Source organism: Simochromis diagramma, unplaced genomic scaffold, assembly GCF_900408965.1.
Source record: "Simochromis diagramma unplaced genomic scaffold, fSimDia1.1 OVJJ01000604.1, whole genome shotgun sequence".
NCBI lineage: Eukaryota > Metazoa > Chordata > Actinopteri > Cichliformes > Cichlidae > Simochromis > Simochromis diagramma.
Window position 1 is genome coordinate 389,579 of NW_024387416.1, and position 14,127 is coordinate 403,705.

Consider the following 14,127-nt stretch of genomic DNA (forward strand, 5'->3'; position numbering starts at 1 on the left):
TTACTGGTTGAGCAAGCGCCCATATGCCTTGTGGATGAAATGGAGCAGCAAAGGTTCGAGTCGAACCTGTGGCCTAATCTCTCAGTCTCTCAGGTGTCTGTCAGGAGTTTTTTCCTTTTGTTAAGAACATAACTTTCAGATACTGTTCTTCTACTAAAGATAGTTTTTGAAGGTAGGGTTTCAAAACAAAATTTTATGCTTGTCAAAATGTGTTCTCATAATCATAATTTTCATAAATACACATGATGAAAAGCCTTTTTGCGACAGCCTGCTGGTGATAAAGTGCTTGAATATACAATTTTAAATTGGAAAACAGAAAATAAGTGAAAAAGCAGCCAATCTCCAAGGAAAATATTTTAAAAACCTTTAAAAAGCCTGGTCAACGTTTGCACAAGTTTAAAATGGCAAGAAAGTCAAAAATGGCAAACAGCAACATATAATGAAATGAGGGGTGGCTCAAGACCTTTGCACAGCACTGTAAAAACTGAAACTACTTGTAGGCTACATTGCAGACAGTCATTCCACAGCAGGTGTTTCCTTGCAGGTGAGGCAAGCAGCAATTTATAGTTTTAGGATGGAAATGGCACCAGCAGTAGTAGTGTAGAGGTACACAAAGGAGGAAGTGGAAACTCACCCACTGTGAGCTGACCAGTTAGCAGGCCTTGTTCGTTTCTGGCATTCAGCGTTACGTTCTTGTCTGACCGCAAGACCAACAAGCTGTCCTAGGGGGAAGCATGGAGGGGGGAGGAAGAGACACACAGTGGGAGAGACGGAGAAGAGAGGAAAAAAAAATGCTGCATTAAAAAGCTTAAATCTCATAAACAGCGTTGGAAACTGTTAAACTTATTCTTTCAATGTTAAAGAACCACAGAGGAAGGAAGAAATTAAATATGTAAGATCACTGAACAGGAATTATTTAAATCCCCACACTCAGCAGCTATCAGAGACTGCCTTGTCTTGTTGAAATCAGAATTAATGTAATTATGCTGGTTCGAAGTAGATTGTAGTCTACAGTAAAAAGGTTTCCCAAGTGGATCTTTCCTGGATAATAACCACCGAATTACACAACATTAAGGCTAAAATGGAACAAATTAAAACCGAATTATTGAAAGATGAGTAATGAAGTGAAGAAAGAGATAGAGGAGGAGGAAGGGGTTTGCGGGGCAGCCGAGGACGTGTGTGTGATGAGCGTGGGTGCATCCTTTTCATCGCTGCAGACATTTCGGCTGTGGACCTGTCCTGTTTTCTGGCAGCTTTGCATTTTGCAAGTTTATAGCTTGTTGACACTTGAATGATGACACGTGCATTTTGAAAAGGCTTTGAAATGCACCCAGTCTACCTCAGACGTCTACATTTCCCAGTAACATCATCTTATGAATACATTTAGGAGACTTCTACCTGGACTTTAGATTTTAAATACCTGACCGCTACAATCACACACTTGCTATCACACAAAGTATATATGGTTGAACATCAACATACTCTGGGAGGGTTATGTGGGTCTGCGAAAATGTGAAGCACATATCAATGTTTCTTGTGTGTTGTATCGGTCTGTCAAACGTCCTAAAGCAGCTAGAGATCTTTCTCTTGGTACTTGACCAAAATATTTTATAAACTTATAAGAGCAACATAAATAAGAATTCTGTAAAAACAGATGTTGCTGGAAGCTCAGTGACATAATGACAACTTGTGCTCTAGGGCTGCAAACCCAGACAGTATGTCAAGACTACCTTAATTGATTTCTGGACATCTTCAGGCAGTATAAGAAGCTGTAGCAACACTGACCTAGCGCCACCGTATAACTCTTATGGTGAAAAGTTAGCAGTAAGCAGTTACTCTTTTACACATGCCACAGAGCGAAATTACCCTTCACTTGGAATTGTTTTGAGAGCTCTGTGTGTCGTTTCCTTTTTAAACACGCTGTTTTTATATTAAAAATGATCCCCTGTACACATGTAGCTCAGCACAGTTTCATAACACAATTCAATCTATCCAACAAGACCATTCAGTGTAAATTAGTGGCAGAGGGTTGGTTGGGCGATACTTCTATGCGAGTTAGTCACCAGGAGAAGGTAAAGAGAGATGAATAACTGGTGCATCCCAACGATGTTTTAGCCACAGTGCTGAAAAGCTTTTCTGTAAAAGTGGATCTATTCTGCTTGCATGTGAGCTGAGATATATGTGCAAGTAATCCATGCGACTCCGCTGAACAGTCAATTCCAGGCGCTTTCTTCTATTTCTATGTCGATAAAAAGGGGTATCCTTAATACGATCATATGATGTGTTAAGACCAGACTAAAGCTACAACATACAGTACAACAACACGCGAGCTTTGCAGGGTCCATTTCAAGCATGTAATTTTAGCTCTTTTTTTTTGCCAGGTGCTCGTTATTCACAGGTATGGGTAAACCATAAGGCATAAACATGCAAACATAATGACAGTTGATTTCTGAAATCCTTTTTTACCATATGGGTGTTTACTTAAGTCTTGAATACCAATATTTTATTACACATTTTATTAAATGGAGGTGGATTGTGTCTGGCTGACGAGTGTAGGAGTGCGCTTATTTTTCAGACAATGGAAAGCTGGCATTGTCCCGTAATCACACAGGGATTTAAATATATTTTACTCTATATAAACAGTACTATATTTAGCTTTGATTTATTCTTTTTGATTTTTAAATTTTAATGTAATTAAGCATTGCAGGATGCCAACTGCGCAAACAGACCAAACAGCATGGGCACTCATTGCCAGTGTCTGTTGCCATCAGTGTGTTTTATTTTGCTATTTTAGTGGCCTGAATATATGAGAATTTACCTCCGTACATGTTAGGGGTACACTAGTACCTGTAGAAGGGTTTTTATGTTTAGTCAGGTAAGCCAGCTGCTACTTTCTTTAAAACACCAACTGGTGCTGATGGAGAATTTTACTATTACTTTACTGCAGCACTCTGATCGTTCTGCAGTGTGTTAGTCAACCACAGGCTCATTCTGACCCAGGAAAAACGTCATGTCACTAGCTCTACAATTGTACTAAAACAAGTGACATTTACAAGCATTTAATCACAGTCTAGTATTTGAGCAAATAATTCTGCCGTTCCCTTAATAATTATCTCAATTTTGCAGAGGTCATTTGGTTCATTTTCATTCCCCGCTCGCTCCTTTCCGATGTTAATGTGCATCATCAAGTTTCACCACGACGCAGCGGCATCATGGAGAAATTTGACTTCTTGATTTGAAGTATCCCTTTAAAGAGTTTATAGGTGTTTAACAGTATCCTGAGGGGGCACGGCTGAGACGCTCGTGCTCTCCTTAAAACCTCCCCGGGATCACATAAAAGGCTTTTAAAGTCACTGTGTCTGCCGAGGAAGGTCAAGCGCAGATCAGAGTGAATGCACGTAAACGGAGCCTGTTGTTGTAGGTGTACCGGGCCCCATCAGACTGAAAAATTACCATGACTGGTATAAGGCAGAGGATGCCTCCCCGCATATGATGAATAAGTTCAGAGCAGAAAGCGAGAGCACGTCACCCTGCTCCTAAGAAATAGTTTCAAAACAAAGCAACTGTGTGCTGTCTGACGCTGTTGACTTTCAGCGAGTGAGTATAAAATGAAAACGGTTTAAAGCACAGATAAAGAGCACTGTTCAGAGTTTAACTGTAAGCCTAACCATCTATTTGCATAGACACATTTAAATTTTAATTATACCGATTGTTGTGCTGGAGGCTCATTTACATACTGAGCGGCACAACTAAATGTAATTTTTTTAAAATGCCAGGCGTGAAAAAGCAATGCTTATTATGCCTTAATTTCCTCATTTAAATAAGAAATCTTGCAGCAGGCTGTTTAAAAACATGTCCGCAGTCATATTCAATATTAAAAGTTGCCTGTATTTTAGTGCAATGCAAATCAAAGCGGTTCTAGCTTTCCGAGGCGACGCTGCAGTTTGCGGTTTAAGCTGCTCGAGATTAACAGGTGGATGGCTTTAAGCCGTCTTTTGCCGACTTGAATTCAGAAATAGTGCTTACAATCAGCTCTCTCGTGCTTATCAAATGCAAGTAGGTGAGGCTTAGTGAAGGAGAAGTTTCACTCCAATAAAGATACACCTGCATCTGCGGCTATTTATAGATCAGTCAGGCTCCCCGGAGACGATAACGAGAGCCAACAGTCTGAACAGCAGAGATGTGATTAACTGTATCTGGGCACTGCGATGCACTCGTACCACAGTGTTCAGTTTTCAAATTCCAACCAAGTTTTCATTTGATTTACATTTTTATCAGCGACAGTGTACCATCTGTATCTAGTGGTTAAAAAGTTACAAGATCATTTATAAAAACCCCAGAAATGTTGTGTTATGATAAAATCCATGTCTGCTCCATGATTTGCGAAGATTACCTTTAAATAAAGACTGACTGCTCCCACATCTAGAGCCTCCCAACTGTCAGATTTGATCTCCGTACTGTCGTTCCTAATGGGGGTAAAATTCTACAGTTGCAAGCAGCTGTGGCTGGAGAGGGTTAAAGAATTCAGCTACAATTACTTTACTATATAAATGGAGAATTTGTAGTTGGTGTACATCCCAGGCCTCCTGCCTTGTGTTATGTCCAGTCCAGCAGCTGATTTCTTTCTTTCTGTAAATGTTTGAGCTGGCAGAAGAAAAAAAAGTTCTTATCATAAATAAAAACACTTGCCTCTTAATCGCCAGTAATTGAAAGTTCTTGGAATTACATCATTAAATTACAAAAAAACCCAGCAAAAAGACTAATTAGAGTGGACTGGCCACTTTGCTAAAATATATCACTGCTGTTCACTGAATCTAATTTGACCACAGTTTGTCCTTAAAGGCAGCAGAGATTATTAGCCTAATGCATGTGCAAAACAGGAGCAATTCCAAAAGATAAATTGCTAAACTCAAGACTCGTCTCCTTTGTGCATTCATTTTCTGTTTGCAGAGAAATCTGCTGAGACTTTAAGATATGCAATCCCACGGTGAGATGAAACATCGTGCCTAAAATCTTTCATTTAACTTGACGTTAACTAACTTTAACTTTGCCCCAACCAAAATATTCAAATATTCAGATAGACATATATTCATCTGTGCAGTCCCAGTGTCATTTAAAAGTTTATACTAACCAGCTATCCAACCCTTATTTATTCCAACATCTTTGCAATACTGATAGTGATTAGTACTGATCTACCCTGTGAGAAGTTTCCTCTCGATGAAAGCGGGAGGGGGAAGAAGTGCCCGCTCACACGTCTGCTTTCACAAACACTTGAAATTATAAATGCAGTGTTCCTCTGGCAGGTAAAACTCCAAGTGTGACGAGGATTTCAAAAAGCCTGAAATTGCTGTTGCACTGTTGCACTCAGACGGGTAAAAATGTTGAGTTCCAAACTGATTTGTCGTGCCTGAAATTATAACAGTATTGTGGCTTTCACAGGTGTAATTTAAGCTATTGTCTCGCAATCATATGCTTGAATTTTGTTGTAATCCAAACGTCTGATATTAAGGTCATCTCGCGGTATTGTTTTCACAGTCCTCATACGAGCCTGTGTTTGGTGGAACAGCTCAAGTTTGCATGTAATGTGCTATCTGCAGAAGCTGACAGGTGAAGGCAGAGAGGCGGGGAAGGAGGGAGGGCTGAGATAGGTGGACAGACATGCAGGCAGTGAGGAAGCCTTCGGGGCAGGAAAAAAATAATATCGAAACTCTTCCTTCCATCCATCTGCCTGTCAGTTTTGACAGACAACTCAGCACAGGTACATATGAGAACTGCAGCAAAAGAGGCTAACATTATCACACATATTAAAACAAGCTGAGTGTTAGGCTCTAACGTTTTACACTTCATTTATGTCCTTACTATTTCAACTCTTCAACTCAACATTATGGTAACACTTAGAATGAATATAGATAATAGACCCTCATTTGATGGCGTGTGTGTTATTGAGCATTTTCTACAATATGGGCAAAGCATTTTTTATTAAAAGGAACAAAATTATTGAAATCTACTCAACCCTGTGTGAAAAAGTAATTGCCCCCTAAGCCTAATAACTGGTTGTGTCATCGTGGCAGCCTTTGTGATTATAGTCATTGAGTCTTTCAATCTGGAGGAATTTCGGCCACTCCTCTTTGCAGAATTGTTTTAAGTTAGGCCAAACTGGATTTTCCAACATTAATGGCCTGTTTAAGGTCAAGCCAAAGCACCTCAATTGGATTTGATTCTGGACTTTGACTAGTAAAAGCTTAAATTTGCTTTTATGAGGCATTCAAAAGTGAACCTGGTGTGATTTGGATCATTGTCCTGCTGCATAACCCAAGTGTGTTTGAGCATCAGGGCACAAACTGATGGCCGGACATCCTCCTTCGGGATTTTCTGGTAGAGAGAAAAAGTCATCACTGCATAAGTTACAGCAAGACCTGAAAAAGCAAAGCAAACTACCACCACCACCATATCTCAATGCTGGTGTTCTTTTTATTTATTGCTGTGTTAGTTTTATGCAGATGTAAAAGGACAAAAAGTTCAACTTGTGTCTCGTCAGTCCGCAGAATATTTTCCAAAAGTCTCTGAGATCATCAAGACGGGTTTTGGCAAATGTGAGACGAGCCCTTGAGTTCCCTTTGGTCAGCAGTGGGTTTCTCCTTGTTCTCTCCCGTGGATGCCCAGTCTCTTTCTTTGGTTCAATCATGAACTCTGACCTTAAGTAAGACAAGTGAGGCCTGCAGCTCTTTGTATGTTGTTCTGGGTTCTTTTGTGACCTCCACAGTGAGTCGTCGGTAGCCCTAGAAGTGGCTTTATAACACTTTCCAGACTGATAGATGCCAAAGACTTCTTTAGATCGCATTTTTGGCTTCTTTTTTAAAACCTTCTTCACTTTGTCAGACAGGTTCTGTTTGAGCGATTTCTTGATTCAGCAGGTCTTGTATGCGTGGCTCGTAAAACTGAACTCAGCTTTCCAAAAAAATGCAGTTTATCACAGTTAATTCATGACTTAACAAAGGGGGGGGGGGGGGGGGCAATTACTTTTTCACACAGGGCCAAATACATTTGAATTATTTTTTCTCTTAATTAATCAACATTTAACAACTGCATCTGTGGCTATTTACTCAGGTTACCATAAAAAAATGTGAGAAATATGCAAAAAACATAAAAGCAAAAAAATCAGGAAGGAGCAAATACATTTTCATGGCTATAAGGTTACACAGACACGGCTGGAAAATCTTACTAATAATATCAAAACTGAAAGCAGCAATAATAAATTTTCTGACCACTTGGTAAAGTGCAACAAGCTGTGAACGCAGACATATGATCATCTCATGATGTTAGTATGAGTAACCCATTAACACTAACACACTATTTTCACATATAGCAGCAGATGCCGACCATCATTAGCATTCCTTTGAACTGATGCTTTTAGGCGCTTTCCTTTTAACTCTGTTCGGTCATATATCAGGCTCTTTATCTGCAAAATGTTCAGCAGCAGACCGGCGACTCTGCCTGCTGTTTGGTGCCTAACAAGTTGTGAACAGTGATTTTATCAGAGGTTTCTACTCAAACAGCCATATGCTGCTGCTGAGGTTGACAGAGCGACTCAAAACGCTAAAGTTGTGGGTGAAAAAAACTAAAAAGACACACACACACAAAATAAAACTGAAGAGCCTTTTTCTGTAGGTTCATCAAAACAAGAACTCTGATATACATATGGTTATGATACATGATTTTAAGCTCTCAATATGAAAAAGTTTACAAAAGTCACACAGAAATCCAAACATTCAGTGATTCTGTACACTGCGTGAGACAAAACTTGTTACATGTAACCAATAAATACAGGGAGTGCAGAATTAGTAAGGCAAATGAGTATTTTGTCCACATCATCCTCTTCATGCATGTTGTCTTACTCCAAGCTGTATAGGCTCGAAAGCCTACTACCAATTAAGCATATTAGGTGATGTGCATCTCTGTAATGAGAAGGGGTGTGGTCTAATGACATCAACACCCTATATCAGGTGTGCATAATTATTAGGCAACGTCCTTTCCTTTGGCAAATGGGTCAAAAGAAGAACTTGACAGGCTCAGAAAAGTCAAAAATAGTGAGATATCTTGCAGAGGGATGCAGCGGTCTCAAAATTGCAAAGCTTCTGAAGCGTGATCATCGAACAATCAAGCGTTTCATTCAAAATAGTCAACAGGGTCGCAAGAAGCGTGTGGAAAAACCAAGGCGCCAAATAACTGCCCATGAACTGAGAAAAGTCAAGCGTGCAGCTGCCAAGATGCCACTTGCCACCAGTTTGGCCATATTTCAGAGCTGCAACATCACTGGAGTGCCCAAAAGCACAAGGTGTGCAATACTCAGAGACATGGCCAAGGTAAGAAAGGCTGAAAGACGACCACCACTGAACAAGACACACAAGCTGAAACGTCAAGACTGGGCCAAGAAATATCTGGTTTTTCTAAGGTTTTATGGACTGATGAAATGAGAGTGAGTCTTGATGGGCCAGATGGATGGGCCCGTGGCTGGATTGGTAAAGGGCAGAGAGCTCCAGTCCGACTCAGACGCCAGCAAGGTGGAGGTGGAGTACTGGTTTGGGCTGGTATCATCAAAGATGAGCTTGTGGGGCCTTTTCGGGTTGAGGATGGAGTCAAGCTCAACTCCCAGTCCTACTGCCAGTTTCTGGAAGACACCTTCTTCAAGCAGTGGTACAGGAAGAAGTCTGCATCCTTCAAGAAAAACATGATTTTCATGCAGGACAATGCTCCATCACACGCGTCCAAGTACTCCACAGCGTGGCTGGCAAGAAAGGGTATAAAAGAAAAAACTAATGACATGGCCTCCTTGTTCACCTGATCTGAACCCCATTGAGAACCTGTGGTCCATCATCAAATGTGAAATTTACAAGGAGGGAAAACAGTACACCTCTCTGAACAGTGTCTGGGAGGCTGTGGTTGCTGCTGCACGCAATGTTGATGGTGAACAGATCAAAACACTGACAGAATCCATGGATGGCAGGCTTTTGAGTGTCCTAAAACAAACTAAAACAAACTAAAAACTACTTCCAAAAACATTCAACTTTGATATTAATGAGTTTTTTGGGTTCATTGAGAACATGGTTGTTGTTCAATAATAAAATTATTCCTCAAAAATACAACTTGCCTAATAATTCTGCACTCCCTGTACTGTTAAATAACAATTATATACTACAAGAAAAATGAAATAAAATGTGTTAAAAATCTAATTTAAACTCTTACTAATATATTTATTATAACATTGCTTAAATCTTTAGCTTTTGTTTTGTGGGTAACTACCCTGATTTATTAATGTGGCCTATTTATGGTAAAATAAATGGTAAATGGCCCGTATTTATATAGCGCTTTACTAGTCCCTAAGGACCCCAAAGCGCTTTACATATCCAGTCATCCACCCATTACCACCAGCGTCACACAGAGATTGTAAACTGCATTAACCTAGACAACAATTCTGATGGCAAAAGAGCCAAACGGGACAGGCAAAAAAACAAAAAAAACAAAAACAAAAAAACCCCAAAAACCTACCATTAAATAAACACTAGGTTGGCGCAGCCCGCTCTCCAGCGGACTCGCACAAAAGAGATTTTAAATCTCAAGAGCTCCACTTCATGGTTAAATAAAGATTTAAACAAAACCGACAAGACTTTGGTTTTATGATTAACAGTGGCTTCTTTCTTCCTTCCTTTCTTATTTCCCTCCTGTCTGCCTCACTCCCCTGGGTGACAGGTAGGTGGATGCAATTAAATGTGCAGGAATAAACTGAACTTCAACTCAACTCATTAGAATTCAATTGAATTTGAAAGTAGGGCCAAACAGCAACAATGATACAGAATGACAGTAAAAACAAAAAAACCCACAACAACACACACACACGCCTTTAAACAGAGCGTATCATCCACAGTGACTTTCTTTTAATCATTTCGACCTGCAAAAGAGTCAGCAGGTCAAAATGCTAACCTGCTGACACCTCACAAACACAACAAAAACAACCTGATTGCATTTTTCCCATGATTTTGCTCGGTTAATCAATGTAAACTGAAAGAGAACAGCTGTCACCTCGCAACATGCTACTCTGACACTGCTCTGCCTTTTTAAGGGGCTACTCAGCATCTACTTTGCTGCCAGCTATCAGAGTTACTGCCAAAATAAGCAGAGGGAGTATTTCAATATGTTACCCGCAGATTACAGCTTCAGTTACTGATTAAAATTTAAAGCAATGATTGACTCGTGAAAAGGAAAAAAAACATATCAAACTACAGCTTACTGTGAGTTTAGCAGCTGCAGCTTGAAAAAATAAATAAATAAATAAATAAATAAATAAGGTCATGCTATATTTGATTTTAAGAAACCTTTGATGCACTACCAAGTTCACTGCCATTTGTGGTAATGGCTTATTGATCAATGCTGGTTATCTGACTGTAGAGAAGCACCGTGCACTGTTGTGTAAACATAACCATAATCCCTGCTCTGTGTGTGCTTGACATATTTCCTCAGGTGAGGAAATATTGAGTGACCCATGGAGACTTTTGTCCTGCAAATATCTCTGGTGCGGCAGATAAGAGGGGCCCTGCACAGCGCTGTCTGTAAAACAAGACCGTAAAAATGTCTGCAGGTGGTATTGAACTAAGCGGTGAAATATTGGCTTTGTCTAATACTCAGTTTTGGGCATCTGCTACGGCCGTGAGGTGGTTTTTCCTTCTACCGCTAAGGCACAAGAGCGTTATATTTAAATCAACATTTAGCTCCAACTAGGACATCAAAGAGCACGAGTGGGCAATTCGGAGTTGTTTCTCAATCTGCTGTGGCAAATTGGAGCCATAATCGAGCCACTTCCTCCATCCATGTCCCTCAAAAAAAAAAAAAAAAAAAACAGAAAAAAAAAAAATCAAATTTATACTGGAACCCTAGCCTACAGTGCTTGAAATTGCTTTCTGCACCATGCCTAATCACTGAAAAAGGGGATGATCCAACTGAGCGTCTGTGATTTGTGTGGGAGAAGAACATTTGGATCAACTTTGGGCTGGAGCCGTGTTGGTTAATCTACTAAACATCAAAGAGGAGAAAGGAGAGGGAGGAAGTGCACAGGGGGAGGAATTTATCGCGTGGGCTTGATTGGAAATCCAGCAGGGACACTCTGGTCCCCCCCTGTAATCGTCTGTAATCTCCTGTAGGTTGTATGTGGCCTGAGAGGAGCTGAGAAGCAGCCTATTACCCACCTCCTGCCGATGGGAGGCCCTGATAATACGCCGTTTGAGGACGACGGGAAATGAGGGAAGCCGAAGAGGAAAGGAGTAATACACAGAGAGGAAAGGGGTCGTCTTTTATTTTATTTTATTTTTTTAAACCCAGGCATGCATAAAGTCTGAGCTCGGAGGAACGTTGGCCTTTGTTGATAATAAATTGATCATAACTTCCTCAACAGTGAAAGATCAATATGAACTTGTCTGCAGCTTTAGAGACATCTTTCTCCCTGAGAGCTTTTCACATGTGTTTCAGTCAATGGTACTTATTCCTAGTGCATCAGAGTCAGAGTATTGATCAACAAGCAACTTGAAGCCGGTGAGAAAAGGGAGCAACTTACCCTTCTGGACTGAATCTCATTAACATACAGAGGCAAAAGAAACTCGCTGATTCCCTCCATGCGAATCCCATCCTGGTTCAGCTTGAGGTTTCCCATTCCATCCTGAAACAGAGTCATGATCATCAGTGATGCTGTAAGAAGCTGTGTTCATTTTCCTGATTTGATTTAAAGGGTTATAGCTTCCCAAACGTTTTTTAAAAAAGAAAAAAAAAGGATCCTGGCGTCGGTGAAGTACATTAGACGGAGCTCAAGCTGTTGTGTAGCAGACAGGCCGGTGGACAGGCAGCGGGGCTGAGTGACAGGGAAGAAGTAGGACATGACATCGAGGTGACAATGCCACAGACACTCAGCACTGTCAGGGTGACAGGCTGCATGCAGTGGGAGGCAAACTGAGGAGGAACAGACTAATGTGGCAGCTATGGAAGCGAATGTTGAGAAGACTCATGGAAATAAGAAAGAAATTAGATTTATGGTCCTGCTGATTTGCATGAAATAGTATTAGCTCAGTATTGTATATTAATATGCAAGTTTTGGGGGTTTTCTTCTTACCAAGGTCAAAGTGGGTAGTGTTGTACTGCACTGTGATACATTCAAAGCTGCTGCTAATGTTTTGTCCACTGCATTTACATAAATGGGCACGTGTGATAAATTGGACAAAATTAAAGACACTGCTGTGGAAAATAATGGCTGCGAACAATGTCAACAGAGCTTTTTTAACCATATGGGACCTGACAGTCACTGCCACTTACACACCAGCTTTCTTTAACTGCTATCAAAAACGGCTCAAGCTGCTCCTCGCCACACACGGTTTAATGATTAATAACTGCAAGAGCCAGCCAACTCCTCTTTGAAAAAGGACCAACTTACATTTCAAGCAGCGCGCTGTATTAGAATTTAACAGTCAAATCAGACACTTGGCATGTAGTAGCAGGAAAACCATTAGAAAGGAGAGGCACGTGACATTAAAGACATCCATATTCTGCAGAGATGGTCCGTTCCAGCTATTATCCATTATCTTACTCACCTTCAAGTTTTACATAAGCACTTCTCTGTGTGACTGAGCCCATAAACTCTGCAGGAAAGAGTTCACAGAGGTCAAGACGGAAAGCTGTTTTTCTCATATACTTCTATAGGACAGGAAGTCTTTCTGTAGCCACAACTATCGTGGTGGTGATTAGATTTAAGCCATTTTGCACTGGCTTCATTTTTTTGTACCATCTTTGATACTTTTTGATGATTTGGCTGCACAATGGGATGTGTCATTGAGGCTACATCCATCATTCATAAAATTAAAAAAAATAAAAAGTATGTGGTATGAACAAATAAATATCTTATACACATATCTATTATATATATATATATATCCCAAAATTTCTTGTTTTTAATATAAAACAAGAAATTTTGGGAAATCTCTCAAAAAATTTGCTTAAAACTAGTTCAACGTTCAAGTTTAACCACTAAAGCTGATTCTTCTATTCAGGAATGCAAGAAAATAACTGATTTGGTATCTTGATTAAAAAAAGCAACAATGTGCTTTACTCATTTTTTCTTTTTTTTTTTGGTAAAACTGTACATTTGGAAATAAATGGTGTTAACATAAAAAAGGATTTTGTCAATTACCAGCTTATTTTTTTGTGTGTTGCATTATTGTCCCAATACTAGTACTTAAAATTATTTAAATTGTTCATTTATTTATTTAATTAAAACAAATATAACAATAAGTAATTTCTTTACTTTTAATAAATTTATTAATTAATTTTTCTCTCTGATTGTCCGGACTGTAAATATGTTCAGTGCATCTTAGTTTGTGTTCTGCTATGGAAATAGAAAAATATTTTTTTTTTTAAATTGAGTCTCAAAAGAAATATGTTCCGCCTTAACTACCTTTCCACGTGTTCAGGATTTCACGTTTAAGTTTTCATTATTAATAGCACAACGTCTGGGTAATATGGGCAGAAATCTGTGCCATCAGAAACTGAATTTGAATAAGTTAAATTTGAATTTGAATTGCTCAGATTGAATCTGAATTGTAACTTGAATAAATGCTTTTGAAAACTGAATTTGAATTAGTCTAATTTGAAATTGAATTTATGGTTTGAAAATGATCATCACTAAATTGAAATTCAATTTTATATTTTGAAAATGAATTGATTTGCTTTGAAACTGCATTTTATCCTTTAAAAATTCAGCTCTCGAATAATTTCAGTTTCACTTCTCACCATTCAGTTTCAGTTCTACGATTCAATTTCAGTTCCAAAATTCAGTTTTTTGGAACTTACATCCGGTTCTGGTTCAAGCGCAGATTAATAGAACTACGTTTTACTAGCGGACCGAAAGTGTTACCGACGGGAATCTACAGCATCTTGAGCTGAACTAAGACTTCAGAAGTCATTCGTCATGTCGAATGACCAGCGGATAAACTCTCAGGTTGGTAATAAATGTATTACATGTATAAGAACAAGCGTCATGTTAACAAATGATAGCCGTAAGGTAACTTTTATGCTTATTGTAGCCGCTAGCTAAAA

General features: G+C 39.4%; 1 protein-coding gene across 2 annotated transcripts in view; it reads right to left on the reverse strand.

The window, feature by feature from the left end:
* LOC120721794 (zeta-sarcoglycan-like) overlaps positions 1 to 14,127 on the reverse strand; it is a 62,142-nt gene that overhangs the window by 24,564 nt on the left and 23,451 nt on the right. For both annotated transcript variants that reach the window (XR_005693258.1, XM_040012347.1), the window contains exons 3-4: positions 11,603 to 11,704; positions 635 to 722 (exon numbers count right to left, since the gene is read on the reverse strand). Coding sequence is in view for 1 of the 2 variants with exons in the window: in XM_040012347.1 (XP_039868281.1) it covers positions 635 to 722; positions 11,603 to 11,704 (190 nt within the window). In the remaining variant the exon portion in view is untranslated. The remainder of the gene's footprint in view (positions 1 to 634; positions 723 to 11,602; positions 11,705 to 14,127) is intronic.